Source organism: Mustela nigripes, chromosome 13, assembly GCF_022355385.1.
Source record: "Mustela nigripes isolate SB6536 chromosome 13, MUSNIG.SB6536, whole genome shotgun sequence".
NCBI lineage: Eukaryota > Metazoa > Chordata > Mammalia > Carnivora > Mustelidae > Mustela > Mustela nigripes.
The window spans coordinates 116,414,753-116,440,927 of record NC_081569.1 but is presented as its reverse complement, the minus strand read 5'-3'; the positions used below and the strand labels follow the sequence as shown (position 1 = coordinate 116,440,927).

General features: G+C 37.4%; 1 protein-coding gene across 3 annotated transcripts in view; it reads right to left on the bottom strand.

Moving 5' to 3' along the window:
• Window positions 1-26,175, bottom strand: part of RPS6KA5 (ribosomal protein S6 kinase A5) — a 183,519-nt gene that overhangs the window by 34,049 nt on the left and 123,295 nt on the right. The window contains exons 1-3 of one of the 3 annotated variants that reach the window (XM_059373523.1): window positions 19,382-19,442; window positions 14,586-14,669; window positions 12,139-12,242 (exon numbers count right to left, since the gene is read on the bottom strand). In XM_059373523.1, coding sequence (XP_059229506.1) covers window positions 12,139-12,242; window positions 14,586-14,630 — 149 coding nt within the window. In that variant the 5' untranslated portion in view covers window positions 14,631-14,669; window positions 19,382-19,442. Of the gene's footprint in view, window positions 1-11,212; window positions 11,322-12,138; window positions 12,243-14,585; window positions 14,670-19,381; window positions 19,443-26,175 lie in introns of those variants that run through there. The other 2 variants (XM_059373522.1, XM_059373524.1) reach the window with 2 other exon arrangements.

Below are 26,175 nucleotides of genomic sequence, written 5' to 3'. Positions count from 1 at the left end.
TTCATGCTCACATCTCAGATCTCATTTCCTTCTTTTGCTTCATGAACTACCGAAGGGGCGCTCACTCCTGCTGTGGCGTCTGGTGCACAAGAGAGAACATTTCTGTTCCTTGGGAGGTTCGGGGAAGTAAAGACGTGTGCATGAGCTTGTAAAGATTTTGGTAAAAGAGCTTTCTTTTCTTTTCAACATATAGCATCTTCTCCCTAAAAGTGATGGATGTGACTATGACCTAGATTTGCCTCCCAGCCCCATGGCTAAGGCCTCTGAGAACAGCTGCTCTGGAAGGGCTTCTCTCTTTTGCACTCTCGTAGGCCTGGCGGGTCAACCAGACCGGCTTGTCAGACACGCCTGCACGTGTCTAAGTCGCAGGGCGGGTGCGGTCTGGTCCAAAGCTGGGACCCCACCACACTGGTTATGGTTTTTGTTGGCAGACCTCATCCCTGTCCCTCTTCCTTTCTGCTCTTTTCTGTGACCCAGACAATGCTCACAAAGCTTTACTTCACACACTCCACTATCTCTGTTAGGGCAACTTTCCTTGGGATGCCTGGGTGGCTCAGCTGTTTAAGCGTCTGCCTTCGGCTCGGGTCATGATCCCAGCCCACGAGCCCGGCATCAGGGACCCTGCAGAGCAGGGAGCCTGCTTCTCCCTCTGCCTACCACTCCTCTTGCTTGTGCTTTCTCTTTGTCTCTCTCTGACAAATAAATAAAATCTTAAAAAAACCGAAAAACAAAAAACCCCCAACAGAGCACCTTTCCTTAATGGGCAAGACAGAAGGGATAGGAGAGGATGGAGAACCACACTTCGGGGGTTCCCTGGGACCGAGAGGCTACATGTGACAACAAACTGAGGCAGTACTGAGTCAAGAGCGGAGTGAGATGCAAAGAGTTTCAAAGAGGCTGCTGAAGGGAGAAGAGCCCGAGTCAGAGCAAAGAGCTAGAGTACAGCAGCCAAGATTATCCTCCAAAAGGAAGAGGCTCTCCTGGGGAGGCCGCAGAGAAGCACAGGCTTGTAAAGAACAGTGAGATTGGGCGCCTGGATGGCTCAGTGGGTTAAAGCCTCTGCCTTCGGCTCAGGTCATGATCTCAGGGTCCTGGGATCGAGCCCCACATCGGGCTCTCTGCTCTGCAGGGAGCCTGCTTCCTCTCTCTCTCTCTCTCTGCCCACTTGTGATCTCTGTCAAATAAATAAATAAGATCTTAAGAAAAAGCAAAAAAAAGGAACAGTGAGATTACTCCAGATGGAACTAATGACTGAGTCAAGAACGCAGAAGGCCACCTCCACAGCCTCTCCCAGCACGAATGAAGCTGACGCTTTTGACTTCAAGTTGATGGGACCCGTGGGCAACTGGCCAAGGGGGTATTCAGGTTGGGAGAAGGGGGCCGTGAAGTGCCTATACAGGGCCTCACAGGAACAACAGAAGGCCGGGGCTTGGGGAGCAATGGCAGACTGACAAGGAGCACCCCAAATGCTAGCCATTCTAGTGCCGCCGATGGGCCCTCCCCGTGGCTGGAAGGAATATTCCTGCGTTTTATTCAGGGCTCTGAACAGTCTTCGGAGGCCATAATACAGTACGACTCAGCTCCGTCCCCACCTGTGATGCAGAGGAAGCAGGAGTAAACCGAGCTAAAGGATGCTGAAAGGAAGTAAGATAGAAAGCGGAGGAACGTGAGTACGGAGGGCAGGGTCATTTTCACCCTGCTCCTCTCCTTGCCGCACCCCTCCCGCCACGGGACTCGACCCTGCAGTGGCTGCAGGTGGGTCACGTGGAAGAATGTGTGGATGAAATCTGTGGTGAGGAACATTTGTGGATTTGGGGGTAATGAGTGAAAAAAACATCCAGAAACACAGATATCACGAATGGGTACACAAATACCTAAAATGAGGAAGAAAAGAAAAAAATGAGTGGCACCTTGGGAATCAAGAAGTCTTTATAAAATATGCTGATTAAGGACTTTATCATGAAAATGAAAGAAAGATATGAAAGCCAAGGGTTTGAAAAAATGATCTCTTAGAACAGGGTAAGAAATGATGCTTGTTCTAGTTATTCTATGCATAACTCTAAAAGCAAGACATCTATAAGCAGAGAATTTTAAAAAATAGAAATGAGTTCATTCAAGGTGTTACTGACTAGTCAACATGGTTAGAATAAAATAATCCAACAGAATCACTATTTTAATTTTGCTTTAGAAAACTATAGTACGACACACAAAATCAGTGTACTATAGTAATTACCTAAAGAGAGATCCTCCTTGGGAGGACAGTTACCCAACCCAGAGGTCAGCAAACATTTTGTAAGGATGGTCTCCTTATATTCACAGTAATCTCCTTGTGTCATTTCTTCCCTTCAGGTGTGCACAGAACCTAGTGACTTTTTTTCCAAGGTTTATTTATTATTTTAGAGAGAGAAAGAGAGCACGAGCAGGAGGAGCAGAGAGAGAATCTCAAAGCAGACTCCACGCTGCGTGTGGAACCCTGTGCCGGCCTGCATCTTGCAACCTGGAGACCACGACCTGATCCAAAACCAAGAGTTGGACGCTTAACCAATGGAGTCACCCAGGCGCCCTGACCTAGTGACTTTCTTATAAACAATATTGTTCATAAAGGTGACAGGATGCCACTTTCATGATTAGGCTACAAAAGAGTTCAGCCTCCTGGAGACTTTCCATTCCCTTCCAGCCTGCATGCTTTGAGGAAGCAAGCAGCCATGTAGTGAGGAACTGACGGGTGCTCTTTGGCCAACAGCCAGCCAGGAATGGGGGCCCTCGGTCCAATGGCCCAGAGGAGTGGAATCTGCCAACAACCACATGTGCTTGGAAGCGATCTTTTCCCAGGTGAGCCTTGAGAGAACTACAGTCCAGCCAGCATTCTGATTACAGCCTGTGAGTGACCCGGAAGTAGAAAATGTAGCTAAGTTTCCTCATCCACGGAAACTCTGAGAGAGTTAATGCATGTGTTTTAAGCCACTGAATTTTGAGGCACTTACTTAGCAAGAGATAAGGGATAACCGATATAAGGCCAGACAATAAATACTTCAGGCTTTGTAAGCTGTGCAGTCTTTGGGGCAATTACTCACCTCCGCTACAGTGGCCCCCAGAGCAGTCAGAGATCATACTCTGATGAAGAATCATGGCTGTGTTCTACCAAAATTTTACTAATGGACAGTGAAACTCAAATTCCATACAATATGGAATTTGTCATAAAATAGTGTCCATCTTTTGACTTTTTCAACCCCTCAAGACCGTAAAAACATTCAGAGCTCATAGGCCATACAGACACAGGCAGCAGAATGGATCTGGCTGGATGCAGTTTTGCTAACCCCTGACCTAAATTGTACCACAAATATTATTATTATTTTGATAAGACTGAGACCTGACTTTCTATAACATTATGCTTATCATAGTACAATGAGACACATTCACAAAACATATTTTACTGACGGATTGTGAAATGCCAAATGAACATCTCATATATTCTCAACATTTCAGAGTCAGAGAAAGCAAGGCAAAGAAACGACGCTGTCAGAGGTGACAGGAGAACGGTGCACAGACTCTCTATAGCCTGATTCCCAGGGGAGGACACAGGATTCAACGACCATGGGTTACAAAGCCCCAGGCTAGTGAAGGATGACACCTTCCCACGCAGCAGTAATCCAGAGCCTAAAAAGAAGGGGTTCTTCACAGAAAGGGAATCAAAGCTAGTAGGAGACAGACAAGTAAGAAAAGCACGCTATGTACATGAGATAAAAATAAGACCCAAGCTCAGAAAAGCTAATGAAAGCTTTATCGTAGGTAAAACGATCTTCAAATCTCTGAAGCAACATCTGGAAGAAACAGAACTCATGTATGTTCTTTAGAGGAGGGGACAGCATTGACATGCAGAGGTTAGAGGAAGCAGATTTCAGCTCACGTTAAAGGAGGCAAGATTTTATACAAATGAAGTTGTTCAGTAATGGAAGGGGCTTCCCTGAAAATACCTCACATGACTGTGTCATCTGCTTAGTGACAGCACTCACCCAGAAGGGAGAGGACCACTGGGACCCCGCTGAAGGGATTTGTATAGCAGGGAGAAAATTTTCCTCTCTTTCTAAATTCTTACTGGGTTTTAGATTTGATATACCAGAAAAACATTCTTGTTCTGGTTTTAGGCTACCCACAAACAGTTCCAGGCAGGTAGATAACTTGGAGTAGATGCTATTTTGAAGCAGCTCAGGTAAAAGCTCGAGAAAGGATGCAGCGTTCAGGGACAAGCACCAACATGAAGGAAGAATTCAATGATGAAAAAAGCCCTTGGCTAATTAAGACAGGGGACAAGAGAATGATACATTTATCAGAATGGTACATTTCTTTTTCACTTTTTAAATTTATGGGTTTTTTGTTTTTAATTGCAGGAGAACTGACACAATGTTACATTAGTTTGGGGTGTGCAGTGTAGGGATTAGCAAGTCTGTATGCTGTGCTCTGTTCACCCCAAGTGTGGTGACCTGTGTCACCACCCACTATAACGGCACCGCTGACCATATTCCCTGCGCTGTACCTTTTATCCCCATGACTTACTCATTGATCACTGGAAGTCTCTATCTCTCAGTTCCCTTCATTTGTTTTGCCCATTCTACATGCCCGCTCCTCCCCCAACCACCAGTTTGTTTTCTGTATTTATGGGTCTGTTTCTGCTTTTTTTGTTTGCTTGTTTAGCTTTTTAGATTCCACATATAAGTGAAACCATATGGCATTTGTCTTTCTCTGTTTGATTTATTTCACATAGCATAATACGTCTAGGTCCATCCGTGTTGTTCCAAATGACAAAAATCTCATCCTCTTTTATGGTTGAACAATAGCCCATTGTATATAAATCGAATGGTGCATATTGTTAAAAGAACAGACTATGAAAGACTTTACACCAGGAAGACAGTCAGAATCACTACTGTGAAAGGAAAAGGTAGTGTAGGATAACTTAATTATTATACTGCTAGAAATTTCAGTAACAACCAAAAACCATGAAATCACAGGTTAACAATAAGCTTTAAAGAAAATTATTAACAACATGACAAAATGGATAATTAGTTCATTAAAGGGCAAGAATCCTATTTAAGTTCTTGAAAAATATGTTCTAGTTTTAAGATTTTAGACACACTGATTCATGTTCTTCCTCTTTCTCAAACCAGAATGCCAAATGATTGATCTAAGGGCAATAAAAGCAATTTAAATTTGACCATCGCTTGGTTTAGAATACTCCTGCCTTCATAATCAGCAACATACTACCTCCCTGCAGGTAGTCCTAGGAAGGAAAAGAAAACTATAAGATGGCTTGTGGACGTGGACTCACAGAGGGGGAAATCAGTCAGAGGAGGCACTATTTCATGCTGTCAGGTTAAGATTGCCCTTCGCATCTGTCACCATGACAGGTAGGACCTTGCAAAGGGACCCAAATGCTCATGGCCATGACCAAGGTTTCCTATAATTCTGAGGCATTTTCAAACTGTTAAGAGACCCATTTAAAATAAGCAGAGTCATAAGAAAAAATTTTAAATTAATGACTTTAACTATGATTTTAACAAATATTACTGATCCCTTTGGAATTAAATGAACTGGAATAGTGAGAAATTATTTCCTTACTCATCTGTCCTGTAATAGGTATGTTCAGAAAAACTTAGCAGTTTTATTAAGGTAAAGCTGATGCACAGTAGACTTCCCACACACAAACATACGCTTTGGTAAGTTCTGACAGATGTAGACGCCTGTGAAATCATTGCCACAACCACAACATACCCAACCACCCTCCAAAGGTTCCTGGTGTCCCTTTGTCGTCTCCTCTGACCTCCGCCCGTCAACTAACTGCCCCTCAGTCAATGCTCACACTTGAGACGGTTATATACCCCAGAACCTCTTGAAGGAAGGGGAAGGTGGGCGCCTTAAGGAAGGACTCTGAAACTTGATACTGTGCATCTTTCTCCCAGCCTTCCCCGAAGGGGCTACAGCTTTTTATCAGAAGAGCTGTTTATTGGCAAAGAGGAATTAACCAGACTTTCTGGGGACTATTGGACTCTGGCTCTCAACTGACACTAATTCCAGGAGACCCCAAACATCACTGTGGCACACCAGAATCAGGGCTTATGGAGGTCAGATGACCCATGGGAGTTTCAGCTCCATCTCAGGGTGGTTTCAGTGGACCCCTGATGCCATTCTGTGGTTACTTCCCCAGTTCCAGAATGTGTAATTGGAAGAGACCTATTTGGCAGCAGGCACAATTCCCCCATTGGTTCCCTGACCTGTGGAGGGAAGACAATTACAGTGGAAAAGGCAAAATGGAAGCCATTAGAACTGCCTCAACCTAGGAAAATCGTAAAACCCAAAGTAATATGGCATTCCTGGGGATTTGCAGAGATCAGTGCCACCATCAGAGACTTGAAAGGTGTAGGAGTGGTGACCGCCACCCACCCCCTCACCCATTTGGCCTGTGCAGAAGACAGACGGATCTTGGAGAGGACACTGGAGTATCGTCAACTGAACCAGCTGGTGGACTTCAACGGCAGAGCTCTACCAGACGTGGTTCCGTTGCTTGAGCAAATTCACCCCCCCCCCCCCCCCCATGCAGCTAGTCATGTGCCATATGCCTTTTTCTCTACCAGTGACTATAAGGCCCACCAGAAGGACTTGTATTCAGCTAGCTAGGCCAGCAATGTGCACTTTTTGTCCTACTTCAAGGGTACATCAACTCTCCAGCCCTACATCTTAATGTAGATTTCAAGGTTCCTGATCACCTTTCTCTTCTGTATCTCCCTGATCTGTTATATTGATGACCTTATGCTGGCTGGACCCAGTGAGCAAGTAGCAGCAACTACTCTAGACTGATTGGGAAGACGAATGGATGTCAGAGGGTGGAAAATAAATTGAATCAAAATTTAGGGACCTTCTAGATTAGTGATTTTTAGGGGCCTGGGGGTATGGGGCATGTCCAAGGTGAAGGGTAAGTTGTTGCATCTGGCTCCTCCTACAACTAAAAAAGAGGCACAATGCCTAGTGGGTCTCTTTAGATTTTGGAGGTAACATATTCCTCTTTTGGGAGTAGGACTCCAGTCTGTTTTCCAAGTAACCTGAGCAGCTGCCATTGAGTGGGGCCCAGAACAAGAGACAGTTCTGCAACAGGTTCAGGTTGCTGGTCAAGCTGCTCTACCCTTGGGCCATATGTTCCAGCAGATTCGACAGTGCCTGAGGTGTCAGTGGAAGACAGGGAACCTCTAGCAGGTCCCTTTGGATCTTGGAGCAAAACCCTGTCATCTTCTGCAGGTAACAACTCCCCTTTTGAGAAATAGCTCTTGGTCTGCTACTGGGCCTAAATAGAGACGGAACACTTCTATGAGACCTGAGATGCCTGTCATACATTGCGTGACATCTGATCCATCAGCAGCACTCCCTCATCAGATGGAAGGTAGGAGGCACGAAATGGGACCTGAGCAGGTCCTAAAGGCACAAGTTACATGCATCAGCGCCCCAGATGCCCACTCTCCCCACTCCTGCTCCAATCTCTTCTCTCTCCGAGCCTGCATTTATGAAGCCACAGGTGGTTCCTATGATAGCTGACAGAGAAGAGAAGGCTCAGGCCTCATTTAGAGAGAGTTCTGCATGATACGTAGGCACTACCCACAAGTGGACAGTTGCAGCACTATAATTTCCCTTCTGGCACATCCCCAAGGACATGGTGAAGGGAAATCTTCCCAGAAGGCACGACTTGGAGCAGTGACCTGGATGTTCACTTTGCTTGGAAGGAGAAATGGCCAGATGTGCAATTTTATACCAACTCATGGGCAGTGGCCAATGGTTTTGCTGGATGGTCAGGAACTTGGAAGAAGTAAGATCAGAATATTGGTGACAAGGAAGTCTTGTTGACAACGATATATGAATAAGAGAGGTATATGGATAAGTCTCTTTGAATGGGGAGAAAAATGGAGAGATATTTGTGTCCCATGAGAATGGTCACCAAAGGGTAAACTCAGCAAGGAGGATGTTAATAAATCAAGTAAATAGGATGATCTTGTGTAGATAATCAATCAGTTTCTTTCTCCAGTCAACCCTATTATCATGTTGGCCGTGAACATAGTGGCCGTGGTAGTAAGGAAGGAGGTTATGTGCGGGCCCAGTAGCATGGATTTTCCTTCACCAAGGCAGACCTGGCTATGGCTCTTGCTGAGTGCCCAATCTGCCTGCAGCAGAGACCACCACCGCGTGCCCAATATGGCACCAATCCCCAGGGTGGTCAGCCGGTTACATGGTGGCAGGCTGATTACATGGGACTGCTTCCATTACAGAAGGAGCAATGTTTCACCCTACCTGGAATAGATGCTTACCACAGATACGGATTTACTTTCCCTGCAAATGACCATCTGAGGACTTACAAAATGCTTTATGCACAGTCATGGTATTCTACACAGCATGGCTTCTAATCAAGAAACTCACTTCACAGCAAAAGAAGTGTACATGGGCCCATGCTCCTGGAATTCACTGGTCTTACCAAGCTCTCCGCCATCTTGGTAGAAGTGGAACAGCTAGGTGGCGCTATGTTGCAGGGCTCTGGCAAGGTTCTGCAGAAGGCTGTAAATGCTCTGAATACGCATCCAATACATGGTGCAGTTTCTTCCATACCAGGATTCATGGACCCAGGAATAATGGGGTGGAACTGGGAATGGCACCACTCACTATTACTCCCAAGTGACTCACTGGCAAAACGTTTGCTTCCTATTCCGCTGACTTTTTGCTCTGCTAGCCTAGAGGTCTTAGTTCTAGGAAAAGGAATGCTTCCACCAAGAGAAACGCAATGAATGATTCCATTGAGCTAGAAATGAAGATGGCCACCCAGCTACTTTGGGCTCCTTGTGCCTCTAAATCAATTAGCAAAAAAGGGATTTCTGGAGCAGCTGGGGGATCGATCCTCACTACCAAGGGAAACTGGACTACTACTGCACAATGAAAGTAAGGAAGAGTGTCTGAAATACAGGAGATCTCTTAAGGTATCTATTAATATTACCATGCCCTGTGACTAAGGTCAACTGAAAACTGTAACAACCCAATCTAGGCAGAAGTACTAAAGGCCAGGATTCTTTAGGAATGACTGTCTGGGTCACCCACAAGGTACTTGCTGAAGACAAAGGGAATATATAGTGGGTAGTGGAAGAAAGTAGTTCTAAATACCACCTATGATCCCATAACCAATTATAAAAATTGCTCTATTTCCTCATTTTGTTTTGAATATATATCTGTGTCGGAATATATGTGCATAAATCATTTTAATATAGATGTTACAATATATCTTTGTTGTCTTCTCTTATTTGTTTTTCATGTAATACAAGATGCACTGGCTTTATATCATGGCCTTTAAGAACTGTTAATTTTTATCATAGTATCTAAGTTATGAGAGTTCAAGAAGAGCAAACATCTCTTAAGGATTTTATGTAGGGAGTTTGTGGGTTTTCCATTGTATGTAGGATAGCTGTATCACGTTTGGTGGAATTATGACTGCGCTTTTGTCTTTATTTGGAGATTCAGTTCAGTTTAAGGAGAAGTGCATGGCTGCCGAATTGACAGGGATGGACTTGTGATGGTTAATTTGAAGTGTCACTAGACGGGGCTACAGGTTGCCCCAATTTAACACTGCTATGTGTGTCTGTGAGGGTGATTCTCAATGAAATTAGCATCTGACTTGGACACAGTAAAGGAGAATCCTCCCCCCAGTGTGGGTGGGCAGCTACCAATCCCTCGTGAACCTGAGGAAAAAAAAAAAAAAAAAAAAGGCAGAGGAAGAGAGAATTCAGCCCCTTGCTGCCTGCCTAACACAGGATGCTGGTCTTCTGCCACTGGACTGCGATTTACACCCACAGGATCCTCTTATTCTCAGGATGGGGTCTCCAGCTTGCAGATAGCAGCTCGTGCGACTTCTCAGCCTCCATAATCATGTGAGCTGATTCCTTATAATACATCTCCACATATATATAGAGAGAGAGAGAGAAAGAAAGAGAGAGAGAGAGACCCTAATGGTTTTGGTCCTCCGGAGAACCTTGACAATTAAGCTCTCTGGCAGCCACTCCAGTGAGTACACAATGGCATCTCATGTGCTTTAGTCTGCATTTCCCTTAAGACTAATGATGTTGGTCATCTTTTCATGTGCTTATTTGCCGCTCATATATCTTCTCTGGGGAACTATTAAGATCTTTTGCCCATTTTTCAGAACAGAGGGGTTACTTTCCCCTTGAGTTTTGAGAGTTCCTTATGTATTCTGGACACCAGTCGTCTATCAGATGCAGGAGCTGTCATTTTCTCCCAGTCTGAGGCTTGTCTTTCCACTCTTTTGGTTTCCTTCAAGCAGCACATGTATAGAATTCTGATGAAGTCCAATTTATCAGTGTTTCTTTTACGGACTGCACTTTTTGTGTCCTGTCTAAGAAATCTTTGTCTAATCCAAGGTCACAAAGATTTTCCTTTATGTTTTCATCCAGAAATGTTGTGGTTTTAGATTTTACATTTAGGCCTATGACCCATTTTTAATTTTTCTATAAAGTGCAAAGTATTTATTGAAGTTCATTTTCCCCCCATATGATAGCCAATGGTTCTAATATTTGTTGAAAAGACTATCTTTTCTCCACCAAACTGACTTTGCACCTTTGTAAAAACAAAACCAAAACCAAAACACAGCACAGTTGTCTATATCTGTGTGGTTCTGGTCTGGACTCTTTATTCTAGTTCACTGATGACTGTCTATCTCGATATGAACATCACAGTGTTTTAATTATTGTAGCTTATAAGCCCTGAAATCAACTTTGGTCTACTTTGTCAAAGGTGATTTGGCTATTCTACGTCTTCTACGTACCTCTACAAATTTTACGTTGTTAACTTCTATGGAAACAAACGAACAAAGAAACAAAAACCCAAAAACATCCTGCTGGCATTGTGACTGTGATCAATCTACAGATCAGTTTAGAGAAGTAACATATGAACTAGACTGAACAGCTCCCTCCCTCACAAGTGCTTACCAATACTTCACTGACTACCCAAGGGGAACCTTCTGCAAGTCTCTGGCTATCTCTCTGACTCTGCCCTATGAACTCTAGCTGCCCGGTCCTCCTGGACTCAGTTCTGTGTCCTCAGCTCTGCCTGGACCTCCCCTCCCTGTGCTGCAGCCTGGATACTCTCTCAAGGCGGTAAGCTGGGCAATCAGAGGGCTCACCTCATTTATTTTCCGTCTCTCTTTGTTCACTGTCCTTCACTGCTAGATGCTCAATGTCTTCGAGAATGCTGTTTCATATATTTTGCCCATTTAAAAAATTGTTTCAGGCAGGAAAGTAAATCCGGTCCCTGTTATTCCATCTTGGTGGAAGTCTCAATTTTAATTTTTAATGTCAAATCTGTTCTCAAAGTTATGAAATTCAAGTAAAAACAGGACAAAAACATAACTAGTAATTAGTATAATGTTCTATCACTGTGTGTTTATTTGTTCAATCATCCATTTCATTCCAAAAATATTTATTGAATTCTGCACGGTAAGCACTATGCTGGCACAGGAGCAGACAGTCCTGAAGATCAAAGCCAGACATGCCCCTTGCTCTCAGAGCTTACAATCTAGTGGGACAGATAGACATTAATCCAATAACTATGAACACATATGTCACCCTGCGATTGTGGCAGTTGCTATGAAGAAAAGAACAGAACAATGCTACTAGGGTAACCTACAGGAGGGTGATTTTATGGTACTTGTTTCTATTGAGCCTAGATATCCATAAGTGGAAAACATCACTACTTTGTCTTTATTTGCAAAGAAATAACATTTGATACAGAGTGGGGAAAAAAGTGTCCAACAAATACACTTCCCAATATATGATGTACTAGGTTAAGATAATGTGTCAAGTGCTTTGGAGCACATAAAAATTTTGACACTATCCTTATGACACTTAAGATCTAAGTGGGCACATAAAATAGAAAGAAATGCAAATGTTATAGATCTACATTCTATATGAATATAAATGGATGTTTACCACTTGGAAATCATTTTGTCTACCCTCATTTAAAAAATTCTTTTCTATCAGCCTTGAGTTCAGCAATTTGATCAGCTTCTTTGAGAAAACAATACATTCATTTTATTTTGTTAAGTCTTACCGAGATATCTCAGCTTGGGAATTCTTCTCCCCATCGACAGTGAAAGGAGATGCTCCAGTTAGTAATTCATACATGAGAACACCTAAACTCCACCAGTCAACTGCCTATAAAACAATAATGTCATTTTATAGACTATGAATATATATTTTATAAGAAAGAAAAATAAACAGAATAAAACTATCTATTTGAAAAATATTTTAACAAAAAGATTCTGTATAGAGCTTTCTATGTAAGGAGTATTAAATGAAGCACATGCAAGAAAAGGACATTTAGAGAACAAATATCCGGGTATTCTCAGAACACAGTTTAAACACAGTGAAGTCAATCAAGGGGCTAAAGGTATTTTCATTATTTCCTAAATCATTAAGTAATGGTTTTACTTTGATTAATTTAAAAAATGTTTAATTTTAAATAAATCTAAAAAATTTTACTTATTATTATTTTTTAAAGATTTTATTTTTATTTGAGAGTGAGAGAGAGAAAGAGAGTATGAGACAAGGCAGGGTCAGAGGGAGAAGACGACTCCCCACTGAGCAGGTAGTCTGATGTGAGACTTGATTCTGGGACTCTGGAATCATGACCTGAGCTGAAGGCAGTCATTTAACCAACTGAGCCACCCAGGTGCCCCAAATTTTAAAAATTTTAAGTAAAAACTTTAGACTTATGACGTGGGGAAAAAAAGGAACATTCAGCATTTTTTTTTTAGAAAGTTTTTTTTTGGGGGGGGTAAAGATTTTATTTATTTATTTGACAGAGAGAGAGTTAGAGATCACAAGTAGGCAGAGCAGCAGAGAGAGAGGGGGAGCCTGATGCGGGGCTCGATTCCAGGACCCTGAGATCATGACCTGAGCCGAAGGCAGAGGCTTAACCAACTGAGCTACCCACGTGCCCTCAGCATTTTTATTAATTATTTAGCCCCCCCAAATATTATGAAATTCCTTGAACTCAAAGAACAAAAATGAAAAAAAAATCCCATCTACTGATATCATATTTCATAACCACCGAAATCAATTCTTCTTAAAAGACCTATCACATATATCTTCATTTATGTGAGTCTTTAATTGTGGGAAACATGAAGACTTAAAATAATATAAGATAAAATGAGATCTAAATGGGAAACCAATTTATAAATGCAGCTACCTGAACTAAGAACATAGCAAATTATATATAATTTAAAGAATCCTGAAATTAGTTTTTTTATAATTAGGCAAGCCAAGATTTGAATATCTGTTGAATGCACAAGCTTGTACCAGTAAGATATTAACTAGAAGCTAAAATTTTTAACCCTGCTTCCAAATTTCAGGGAAAAGTTTTCAGAGAGATGATACAAAATTTATGAACCTAGAACTATTTTAAAGAAAAATGCATAATGATGACATAAAACATGATCAGGCGCCTGCAGTCATAGAGTGTAGAGCCAGAAGCCACTGATAAGCACTTTGCATATATTGTCACAAGTAATGAACTCAAAGTCATCAAGCTGTTCCATGAACAGGAAAGAGTATTTATTCACTAGCTGTATTCCAGACCTCAGGTATACAGAAATTCTAGGAGGTTCTATAAGGTTTTCATCTCTAAAAATTGGTTACATTAGGTCTTGGAAGGTAATTTTCAAATTTTAAGTTATAAATTCCTATCAAGCTGCTAGGGAAAACAGTTTCCAAGAATACCAGGAAGCAAATGAAAGTAGCAATTCAATTATTTTATTCATACAAGCCATCTTACTGCCGCCAGAGCCAGGACCCTCAGAATGTTTTGCTGTTGGATTGCAAACCAGCTGTTGAGATGACACAGATCAATAATCAGATTCCTAATCATATGGCCTCAAACCAATACCACACCAACTTGAAGAACAGGCTTTAAGTATATGACTAGTCATTAGTAAGGAGACCAAAGATTCGCCACACCGAAGATATCTGGGTTGAATGAGTGGGATTCTGAAAGGGGATGAGGGAGAGGGGAAGATGAGAAACAAAAAAATAGCCAAAATTCCTTATTTAGAGAAAATTGTTAATACAGCAAAACCATTAAGATGGCACTAAAGAATCTATACCCTTTAATACAGAAAGAAAAAATAGGTGACCTAGATTTTATAACAAAACTGCTCATGTGCTTCCTCTACAATCTTCACTTTGCACATACAAAGGGAAGTGAAGTTTTTAGAGGACTTAGGAAAACAAACTTGGACTATCTTGAACGCAGGATTTTTTCTTTCTCCAAGGATTGTTACAATGCTTATTTCTGTTGAAGAGATAATCAACAAAGTCTATCTTTCTCTTCTAAAACACTAGATATCATAATGTGTTCATGTATACAAAGCAAAGGAGAGAAAACAATGAAGGTAAGACAATACCAGAAAGAGGCCTCTGTTGAAGAGACTGGACTGAGTTATTAACTAGGGTTCTTATTATACATTTTATGAAGATATAAGGAAGTGTAGAACATACCTTGTCATGGCCTGAATCTCCCCCTCTGACAATATCCGGAGCCATGTATTCAATAGTCCCACAAAAGGAATATGCTCTTTCAGCCTTAAATAGTCAAACAAACAAAAAGGTATTTGATTTCAAGCCAGACAAATGACAAAAAAGTCAATTTTACATGTTACTGGTTACAAGGTTACAAGGACTGGTTACATGTCCTTCTCACCAGGACAGATCATCACCTCCATAGTGAGTCCTGGGTGCATGTTCTGTCCAAAGACTTCCTTTGCCTGAAACCCTCCCATCCATCCATCCATCCATCCAACCATCCATTCATCCATCCGCTCTTCTTTTTTGCACTCTGTATGTATATTTCAATTATTGGTCTCTTGTACCATTCTTTTTGCAAAACCTCAAATAGTCCTAGTAGAGTAACAAGAACTGTTTAATACTTTAAGACTTTATTTCCAGATAGGCAAGATTGGGAAAACACTGGGAAACCTTCAGGGAAAAAAAGAGACCAAATTCTAAGAAGGAGAATAGGGAGCCCAAAGATGAAAAATGAGGAAGGGTATTTTTTCCCACCTTATTTTGTTTAGGTTTGGCACTGCCAATCATATGTTTAGTAATAATGAGCAAAACTGTTTATCTTTTAGAAAAAGCTTGTCTCTTAAAAACAGTTATTTCTCTTTTGTAGAGCTTTAAAAAGGTCCAGATTAAAAAAAAATAAATTTTTAAATAATCGTGTCATATGACTCATCCCAATAAAATAAAGGAGAGTAAATATCTAAATTATTATACAGATATACTAAATAGGGAAAGAAATTCTCTATACAAAATACATTCTTATGGCTGTATCTGAAAGTTTTTAAGGCACTTTGGTTCCCTTAAAATATTTTACAAAATTACTTTAAAGGAAACTTTTCAATTTATACTTTACTCTTCTTCTACAAGCCAGTTCTTAAGAAAAATACACATTCCTCTTATTTACCAATTTTAAAAGTAAAGAACACTACTCTAGCAATGTTATAAAATGAATTAGTAGAAGTCCTTAACTTTATTAGGGGCAAGTTAAACACAGAGAAAATAAATACAATGAATTTATTTAAACACTTTGGTAACAAATGTATTAAAACTACTTAGTTATTATATATATATGTCATGTGTCATATGACATATATGATACATCATATAATTAATATGGTTTAAGATTAATTTTCCTCTTTTTATGTGCTATATTTGCTGAAAGATTACTATCCCTAGAAACTAAAAGAAATAATTTACTTATGTTTATATCTGCAGAAAATTTTCTTTTTTGTTACCTGGTAGAATAATGTGATTGAATAGCTAATATAAACCATATATCAAATATTATCTCTCTGCTTCATCATTTCAGTACCAAATGATAATTTTGTATTAAACTATGAGAAAAATTAAAGCTAAATAAAATTGGTTCTATTTAATTTCTGCATAAAAAGTAATGAATAATTTTTAACTTTGTTAGACATGCTTAGAAAAAAATTTGTGTTAGGAAGCATTCATCTGTTTCCTGAGTGATTAAAAAAGAAATACTACAAAATTACTTTTCAAAAAAACCCCAGACTTCATAAAACCAGTGTTTTTAGTTAATACACTATTCATTATGCAATAGCCTTTTTTCGGATAAGCCAGAATCACTGTGTAGCTGACATAAAGAAACATGAAAATTATTAAGTCAGGGTATTAATTATTTGATCTCATCTTAAGAGATACCTTTAAAACATTATATCCTCAATCAAGTTTAGATATACTGAAAATAAAAATAAAAATAATTCTCCAAACTGGCTTAGGAGTAAAAAGATAATGAATTTTGACTGATTGCTTCTCTAGATTTTATTTAGAAAACTAGTCTTTTTAGCAAATATAAGCTTTCATTTCCATTTATAGGCAGCTCCATGTCAAACCATTTTGAAATCATACACATTTCCTTCTAAGAATGAGATAATGATTTAACTTTACTAGATGAGGATCAAGAAAATATGTACTCTCTTCTTTAAAACACTAGACATTCATAAGTTTAGTATAAAGAGGGTAGGAAACACACAAATCATATTGATTAAGTGCCAGAAAGGTTTGACAGTCACCACTACTCCCCATGTCTTCCTTTCTCTGACAATGAGAACTATGGAGGTTCAGTTCTTGATTGTCTCAACAGAGGGAAAGCTCAGAACCACATTAAGTGCTCAACGAGGTATCGTCTACCTTCTCTGTGTGATTTTTGAGCTCCTTCATAATTCACTTTAGGTTTCTGTTTTGTGTTTGTTTTATGTGTTTTTTGGGGTGGTGGTGGTGGAAGGGAGTAGGTAGTATCTACATTAATATAATAATTATTTATTTGATTGAAATTCCAGGAGACAGAAAAATCAAAGCCTAAGTGTTGGGAAATTCCAGTTACTGAGAAGTAATAGTGAACAAAGCATTTCTTAAGTTTCTCTGTTATTTTAAAACATTACCATTTTAGCCTCCTGCAATTCTGTAACTGCTTCCTCTTCCTCAATGGAAGTGTCGCTTCCTCTAGGTTTTAACTTACAGTGTATCAGCCTTGAATTCCTGAGAGTTTATCTTTCATCTGTAAACATATCTCTAATTTACTTTTCAATTTGTGTTTATCTGCCTAGAAAGACACATGTTATCTGGAGGGTTCGTTGAATGCCTTTCAAATAATTCTATCAGGAAGATAAACTGATGAGGTATGACAGGAGAAGGTCAGTAGTGGGGGAAGGAAAGATTTCTAGGTAATATTTTATGAACTATGATATAAAAAGGCTAGGATAACAGAGCTAAATTCTGTTGTTTATTATTTGTTCAAAATATCTTTATGGTAATAGTCTTCTCAAGGAGAAAAGGCAATCAACCTACTTACCATTTAAGTCCACGCTATGTTATAAGCAACATTACAGATTAAAGCTAGCACAGAGTTAAAAGATTGTAAATGAGAATTTACTTGAATGTAAAAATGGTAAAAGCAAGAGTGTGTGTACCATCCTGGCAGATAATACAGAGTATTCTTGTGCTTAAGTGATCAGCTGATCAAGGAGGTTTCAGTGTTTCTTAGAGAGAGAAAGTCAGAAAGCATGGGACAAAAAACGGGTTTCCTTCTAAGGAAGAATCCAAACACAAATTCAACTGTCAAACTCTTAGGCATTTCTCAATAAATACTAGGTTAAATCATCCCTAGTGTTTATTTGCCAATGTTTTATTCCAATCTTGTGTGTTTAGGATAAATTTGTAAGTTAAATATAAATCCACCAGTGAGAAGTTTTTCCTCCCTCCTGTATTTTTTCCCATTCTAATTTTGACAAATCTCCTCACAAGTATCTAGAAATGTTTGAATTTTTAAAAAGAAGTAAATAATGCACTCCTAGCCATCTATGACCATGCTCACCAGAAAGGGGAGTCCCTAGATGCCAGAGAGTGGCAGAGGGTGCAGAAAACCAGTGAGGTAGGCGTATGACGTATGCTGTAACTACACAAAGGGAGGGCCTTAGCTTAGAAAACAAACACATAAATATTCCCCTTGTGAAATCAAATTCCGAGGCTTGTGCCCCTTTGTAGATTTAGAGCCTGAAACTCTTGTCCTCCATGGTATGGGGAAGTGAAAAAGTGAAAAAGTCTGATCAACATGCTGCTACTCTGGAACACATGACAACCAGAGAAATTTCCACAGCCTAGCTGGATTAGGGTTCATATACACAAAGCCCTGGAATCTGAACATTTCTAAGTATGAGAACTGGACTCCTCACACCAAACAAATACCAGAACTCGAAATACCAGAACAACATTCTATAAAAGATGAGTATGCTGTAAAAGATGAAAGACATAAAGGAAGGAAAATACATAAAATAACAAAGCAGTACAGAAAAGATTAGGGAGATATGAAAAAGCAAATAGAATTATATAAATGAAAAAATATAGTAATAAAAAACAGGCTGATTAAACAGAATAGACACAACTAAAGAGAGAATCTGCAAACTAGAAGATATAGTTGAGAAAATACTGCAGAAGTCCCAAGCAAACTAAATAAAAATATACCCATGATGGGAAATTCCTATTTCCTAACATGAGTGATGATTTTAAGAGTTTGCCTTATAATAATTCCCTAATCCATACATTTATTTTGCTTTTGTTTTTGCAAATGTTTTATTTTAAAATAAAAAGATAAACCATCCCATAACTAGATTTATCTATGACAGCTAGATTAACAATAAATATGCAATGTAAAATAAAGGCATTTTAAGACAGAGTGTTTACTATTCATTAAGCATTGTTAAAAAGACATCTAAAGAGTGTACTTCAGAAATAAACTGAACTCACAAGAAAAGAGTTAAGTTGTAAGAAGCAATAGTAAACAGAGAAAACAGGTAAATGTGAGAAAATCTAAACAAGTATTGAATTTTAAAATGAAAATTACAAAATAATGATTAATTTGGGGAATATAACACAACATGGGATCAAATAATAAATAACAATAAAACAGAAAATGAGATGGATAATTGAAGTTAAAACATTCCATGTTCTTGCAGTGGTCATGACAATTACAGACATAATTGTTAAGTCAGCATATCAGTTAAAAACTTCACGTCTAATAACCACTAAAAGAATAGAAGAGTATATAAAACTTCTAGACCATTACGGAGAAATGAAATAAAGAAACCCTAATAATCTAAATAGGAAAGGAGGGGGAAAAGCAAAGAGAAACTGTGATAAAGAGAAACACAGAGCAAGATAAGAGAAATAAGTAAAAATATATTATTAATCATAATATACAGATTTTAACTCACCAGTTAAAAGATAGAAACTCTCTGGATCAAAAACAAAATCCAGCTATATGTTACTTACAAAAGGCACACCTAAAACATAATGACAAAGAAATATTGAAAGTAAAGAGATGGAAAAAGATATATCAGACTAGCACTAACCAACAGAAAGCTGGAGTATTTTTATTAATAGCAGGAAAATAAATGTTACAGCAAAAAGGATTATTAAAATGAGCTAGAACTTTTACATAATAATAAAGGGAACATTTCATTAGGGAATAATACTATTCCAAACCTGAATGCCCTCAACATTTTTTGAAAAGCCTTAAACTATATAAAGCAAAAATGGAGAGATCTTCAAGAAGAAAGGGACAAATCCACAACTGTAATGGGCATTTCAACATATCTCTTTTATATACCAGTCAAGCAGGAAAATAATTAGTGAAGCTATAGAAGATTTGCATGATGTTTATGAGAATACATAAAACTTTTATAACAGAGAATATACATTCTTGTCAGGCATACATGTCATATTAACAGAAATCAACCATATAATAGGTCACAAGGCAAATCTCAAATTCCACAGAAATAAGATCATATACAGTTTGCTCTCCAAACAAAGCAATAAAATTAGAACTCATTTATGCAAAGATAACCAAAAAATCCTATCTATTTGAGAACCTAAAAACCCATTTCTAAATAATTCATGGCCCAAAGAAAAAACACAATGAATATTAGACTATTAGAATAATAGTAAACATGCCATATATCAGAACCTGTGAGAAATCTCTAAAGCTGTTGTTAAAATTCAGTTTCATTAAAAATGAAAAGATTGTTACCAAGCTGGAGGTCCAACTCGAAAGTTTAGAAAAAGCATATGAAAGAAAAACTCAAAATGTCAAAAAACCAAAGTAATAATGGAACATCAGCAAAGAAACAGAAAAAATGAGAAGCTTGAGAAAAGACCATTTCTTAGAAAAGACTAATGGGCAAAATATCTAGCAAACTGACCAAGAGAAAAAAAGAGGAAAGCTACAGATCAATAATATTAATAATATAAAAGGAAACATTCTTACCCTCACAGTATTTAAAAATAAACAAATTCTATGAACATGATGCCAAAGAATCTAAAAAGGAAAAATATAACATTTTCTATAAAAATATAAGTTACCAAAATTGATTCGAGAAGAAACTGAAAACCTAAATATTATTATAAATATTTTTAAAGAATTAAATAAGTATTTGAAAAGCTACTCACACTCACTTAGGAGGTAGGGGTTAGTTATAGAGGTGCATTAAGAGGAAATATTCAGAGGAATAGGATTTCTATCTACATAAATGATTCTAAGAGTCTCATGCTCTGCTGACTGAGCTAGCCGGGTGCTTTATGATTCTAAATTCATTTCATGATGTTAGTATAAGCTTGATATCAAAATCAGAAAAATGTAATATTAGAAAAGAAAATTATAGGTCAATTTGACAATAAAATCCTAAATAAAATATCAGCAAACAAAATCTAGCAAAGTGTAAAACAACAACAACACTGAGAGTAGTTTGTTCCAAGAATTAAAAGATGGTTTAACACTCAGCAACAAATCCTAGTAATATAAATTACATAGGTGATTAAAGATAAAAAGCATAAGAATTTACTTATATCAATAAACAACTAGAAACTAACAATATAATTCATCTACAGTAAATACTATACTAAATTGTAAAACCCAAGACATATAGCCTTAAAGTAAAAAGCAAGAGTATGTACAAATGAACGTGACAGAACGATAAAGCCAAACCAAACCGTTGACCCACAAACACACACAAAATAAAGATAATGAGGACCACAAAGATATAAAACCATCATTAGTAACAAGGTGGTTCTGATTTTTTCTCTTAATATAGTCATTTACATAAAAAATCCAAGTGGATCTGTAAATTAGTGGAAAATGAATTCAGCAACATTCCTATGTACAAGATCAAAAACATTCCTATGTGTTGCCCAAAAAAACATAAATATTCTAATTTTTTAGATAGGAATAAATAAAGTTAATAGAAATGAATCTAATAATATAAGTATAAAGCATAGAAAGTTATAAAATATTATCAAAGGAAATAAATAACTAAATAAATGGGAAAGTATGAATATTCATTTATGCTCATTAGTTGATAGGAAGATTCAATATCCAAAGATCACAGTTATTTCTGGATTAATTTATAAATTCAATTCCATAATGCATATGGAGGAACAAAAGACCAAGAATAAAGAATACAGTGAGGAGTCAGATGAAAGGAAGAGAGAATGGTAGGATAAATGTGAAGAGGAGAAAGATCTCATCTTTCAAAAATCATAGCCTTTAAGATTTTTTATTTTGATTTAGAGGGAGGCAACCAGAAAAACGGAATTGAATGAAGAGAAATAGGAATAGAAACAGACTCGAAAGTCGTGTATAGGAATTTGACATATGACAGAAGTTACCTTTCGAATCAGTAGAGAAAAGATTAACTATTTGATGATAGTTTAGTCAACTAGGTTAACCTATAAAAAGAGATATAATAAGATACTCACTTTGTTTTTATACAAAAATTAATTCCCAGTAAATTAAAAATTTTAAAGTGTTATTTTTTTTTAAAAGAAAACCAAATATCTTACTGCATTGAGATAAAAAGAGATTTTGTTTTAAAAAATTCAAAGAAATCAACAATCCAATTTTACACCTCAAGGAACTGGAAAATGAAGAACAAACTAAACCATAAGTTAGCAGCAGGAAAGAAATAAGTAGACCATAAATAAATGAAACTGAGAAAAGAAAAACAATAGAAAAATTTTAACAAAATAAGAGTTGGTTTTTTGAAAATATCAACAAGACTGAAAAAATCTTAGTTAGATTAAAAAAAAAGAATCAAATAAGTAAAATCAGAAATGAAAGAGAAGATGTTATAAGAAGCTACTATGAACAATTATACACCAACAAACTGGATAATCTAAAGAATGGATAAATTCCTAGAAACATACAATTTATCAAGACTGAATCATGAAGAAATAGAAAATCTGAACAGACACATAATCAGTAAGGAGACTGAATCAATAATCAAAAACCTCCTCCCAGAAAAGCTCAGGACCAGATGGCTTACAGGAAAATTCTAAAAAAAAAACAAAAACAAAAACAAAAAAAACCCTTAAAGAAGTAGTAAGACCAACCCTCCTCAATTTTCCAAAAAATTGAAGAGAACACTTCCAAAGTCATTGGATGAGGGCAGCATTACTCTGATACCAAAGTCAGCAAGAGGTACTGCAAGAAAACTACAGACTTATATTTCTGATGAAGACTGATAGAAAAACCCCACTTAGATACTAGCAGATCAAATTCATCAGCACATTTAAAGGTTTATGTGACATGATCAAGTGAGGCTTATTCCTGGAATGTAAGGATAGCTCAAGACTTGAAAGCCAATCAACACAAAACACTGCATTAACAGAATGAAGAACAAAAACCACATGATCACTTCAACTGATGCAGAAAAAGCATTTGACAAACTTCAGTGCCCTTTCATGATAAAAACACTCACAACAAAGAAGGAATAGAAAGAAACTACCTCGATATAGTAAAGGCCATATATGAAAATCCCCCAGTAAACAGGATACTCAATGGTGAAAAACTGAAAGCTTTTCCTCTAAGATCAGGAACAAGGGAAGCCTGCTCTTACCACTTCTATTCAATACAGAACTAGATGTCCTAGCCAGCGCAGTTAGGCAAAAGCAAACAAACAAACAAACAAATGACATCCAAAATTGAAGGGAAAAAATAAAATTATCTCTATTTGTAGATGACATAATCTTATACGTAGAAAACCCTAAAGATTCCACACAAAAAAAATGATTAGAATCAGGACATACAACAAAGTTACAGAATATAAGATCAATATACAAATATCAGTTACATTTCTTTACATTAACAACAAACAATCCAAAAAAAAATTAAGGGGAAACATCTCAATTAACATAGCATCAAGAATAATAAAATGATCAGGAAATAACCAATAAGTCAAAAGACCTGACAATGAACATGATAAAATATTGTGAAAGGAATTAAGGGAGATAGAAATAAAAGGAAAGACATCACCTGCTTGTGTATTAGAAGATATAATATTGAAAATGTCCATACTACCAAACTCAGAGTAATCTAGAGATTCAATGTAATTTCTTTCAAAATCCCAACGTCATTTTTTTGCAAAATAAAAAAATATATTAAAACTCATTTGAAATCTCAAGGGACCCTGAATAGCCAAAACAAACTTGAAAGAGAAGAACAAAGTTGGCAGTGTCACACTTTCTGATTTCAAAATGTATTACAGAGCTACAGTAAACAACACATCTTTGTAGTGGAATTAAGACAGACATACCGAGCAATGGAACAAAATACAGAGCCCAGAAATAAACCTTACAGTGCTTTCAGTCAAATGATCTTCAACAAGGGTGTCAAGAAACATACAATTATCAAGACTGAATCATGAAGAAATAGAAAATCTGAAATAAGTAGACCATAAATAAATGAAATGATAAGCAAAGGATAAGCAAAGGATGGTCTCTTCAACAGATGATGCTGGGAAAAATAGACAACTGCATGCAAAAGAATGAAGATGGACCCTTACTTTACAACAAATACAAAAGTTAACTCAAAATGGACTAAAGATCTAAGTGAAAGACCTAAATATAAAACTCCTAGAAGAAACAGAGGGAAAGTTTCATGACACTAGATTTGGCAAGTATTTTTTGGATATGATACCAAAACCACAGGCAACAAAAGCTGACAAATGGGACAATATCAAAATTAAAAACTTCCTTGCACCAAAGGAAACAAAATAGAAAACCTACAGAACAAGACGAAAATTTATAAATTGCATATCAGGTAAGTAGTTAATATTCAGAATATATAAAGAACTACAACTCAACAAGAAAAAAGCAAACAACCTGATTAAAAACCAGGCGAAAAATTTCAACAGACATTCTTCCAAAGATGATAAACAAGAAACCAAAAACCACATGAAAAGACGTGCAACATCACTAATCATGAGAGAAATGCAAATAAAAACTATAATGAGATATTACCTCATACTCATTAGGAGGGCTGCTATCAAAAAGGCAGAAATACTAAGTATGGGTGAGGATGTGGAAAAACTGGAACACTTGCACACTGCTGGTGGGAATGGAATATGGTGCAGCCTCTATGGGACACATTAAGGATGTTCCTCAAAAAAAATTAAAAATAAAATTATCATGGGGGAAATAAAATAATATAATCATATGATCCAGCAATTCTACTTCTGGATATATATCCAGAAGAACTTTAAGCATTATCTCAAAGAGGTATTTGTATACCTATGTTCAATGTAGCATTATTTGCAACAGCCAATAAGTGGAAGCAACCCAAATGTCCATTAGTGGATGAATGGATAAACAAAGTATGATATATACATATATTACAATATTATTTGGCCTTAAAAAAGAAGGAAATCCCATCACATGCTATAACATTAATGAACCTAGAGGATATTATGTTAACTGAAGTAAGCCAGTCAAAAGATAAATACTGTATGATTCTATTTATATTAGGTATCTAAAGCAGTCAAACTCACAGAAACACAAAGTAAAATGGTGATTGCCAGAGGCTGGGAAGAGAGAAAACTGAGGAGTTATTGCTCAATGGGTATAGAGTTTAGTTTTACAAGATAAAACATTTCTAGAGACCTGTTGCACAATAATGTGAATATAGTTAATACAATTTATGTACACTTAAAAATAGTTTAGATGATAATGTTTGTTTTAAAATTTTAAAATTAAAAATTTGTATTTTGCCACAATTAAAATTTTAAAAAATAATTGGATATAAACATGAAAAGATTAGTAAATTTGATTTTATTAAAATATTAAATCTGATGATGGCAAAAATATCATTAAAGACAAGTGAAGACTTGGAAAAGAAATAAAGTATATAATTACAAATGACAGGTATTTAGAATATTTAAGGTATTGAGGAAATCAGTAATATCTGAAAAAACTTGCAACACTAAGAAAACACAGAAACCTAAATGTATCTCAGCAGGAGAATGGAGAAGTAAACTGGGTAATTCATTTAAAGTATTATACAGAAGCTAAAATAAATGAAACAGATTCATATTTATCAACTTGGATACATTTCAAAAATAAGTCAAAATACTTTGCAATATGATATGCCATTTACGTACATTTTAGGAACATAAGCTAACAGTATATATAGTTTATGGATATATACATATGAAGTAGGGGTACTAAAACAGGATTAAATTCAACCCACCATCTACTACTCTTTGCCTGTACTTGTTAAACTAAATGTGGTTGGAGTAAAACAGAATCAGGCTGACCAATTTCACTTTAAATCTAAGACCATGAGCCTCAAGTGGGCCTTCAATGCTGTCCAGCAAACACACTCATTCCCTAATCCATTCACTTTCCCACTGACGTGGCTACTTATTTTATATCGTCTCCTCTCTCCTCAAACTCCAATGTCTCCTTTTCCTTCCTCACTTTCAGTGAGAGCATAGAAGCAATCAGAAAAGACCTTCTGTAAGCTCCCATTATTGCTTCTTGACAGTCACGTGCATCTGGGCCCAGCAACTCACCCTTCTCTCTTCCCAAGGATAAACTGATGAGGCCACTAGCTAAGGGCAGCTTCCCCAATTATGCACTGAGTTTATCCCTCCCAAGGTCAGCATTCCAGCAATCTTCCCCCCACCCCCCATTATTATATTGACCCCTACTTCCTTTCCAGGAATGTGTCAACCAG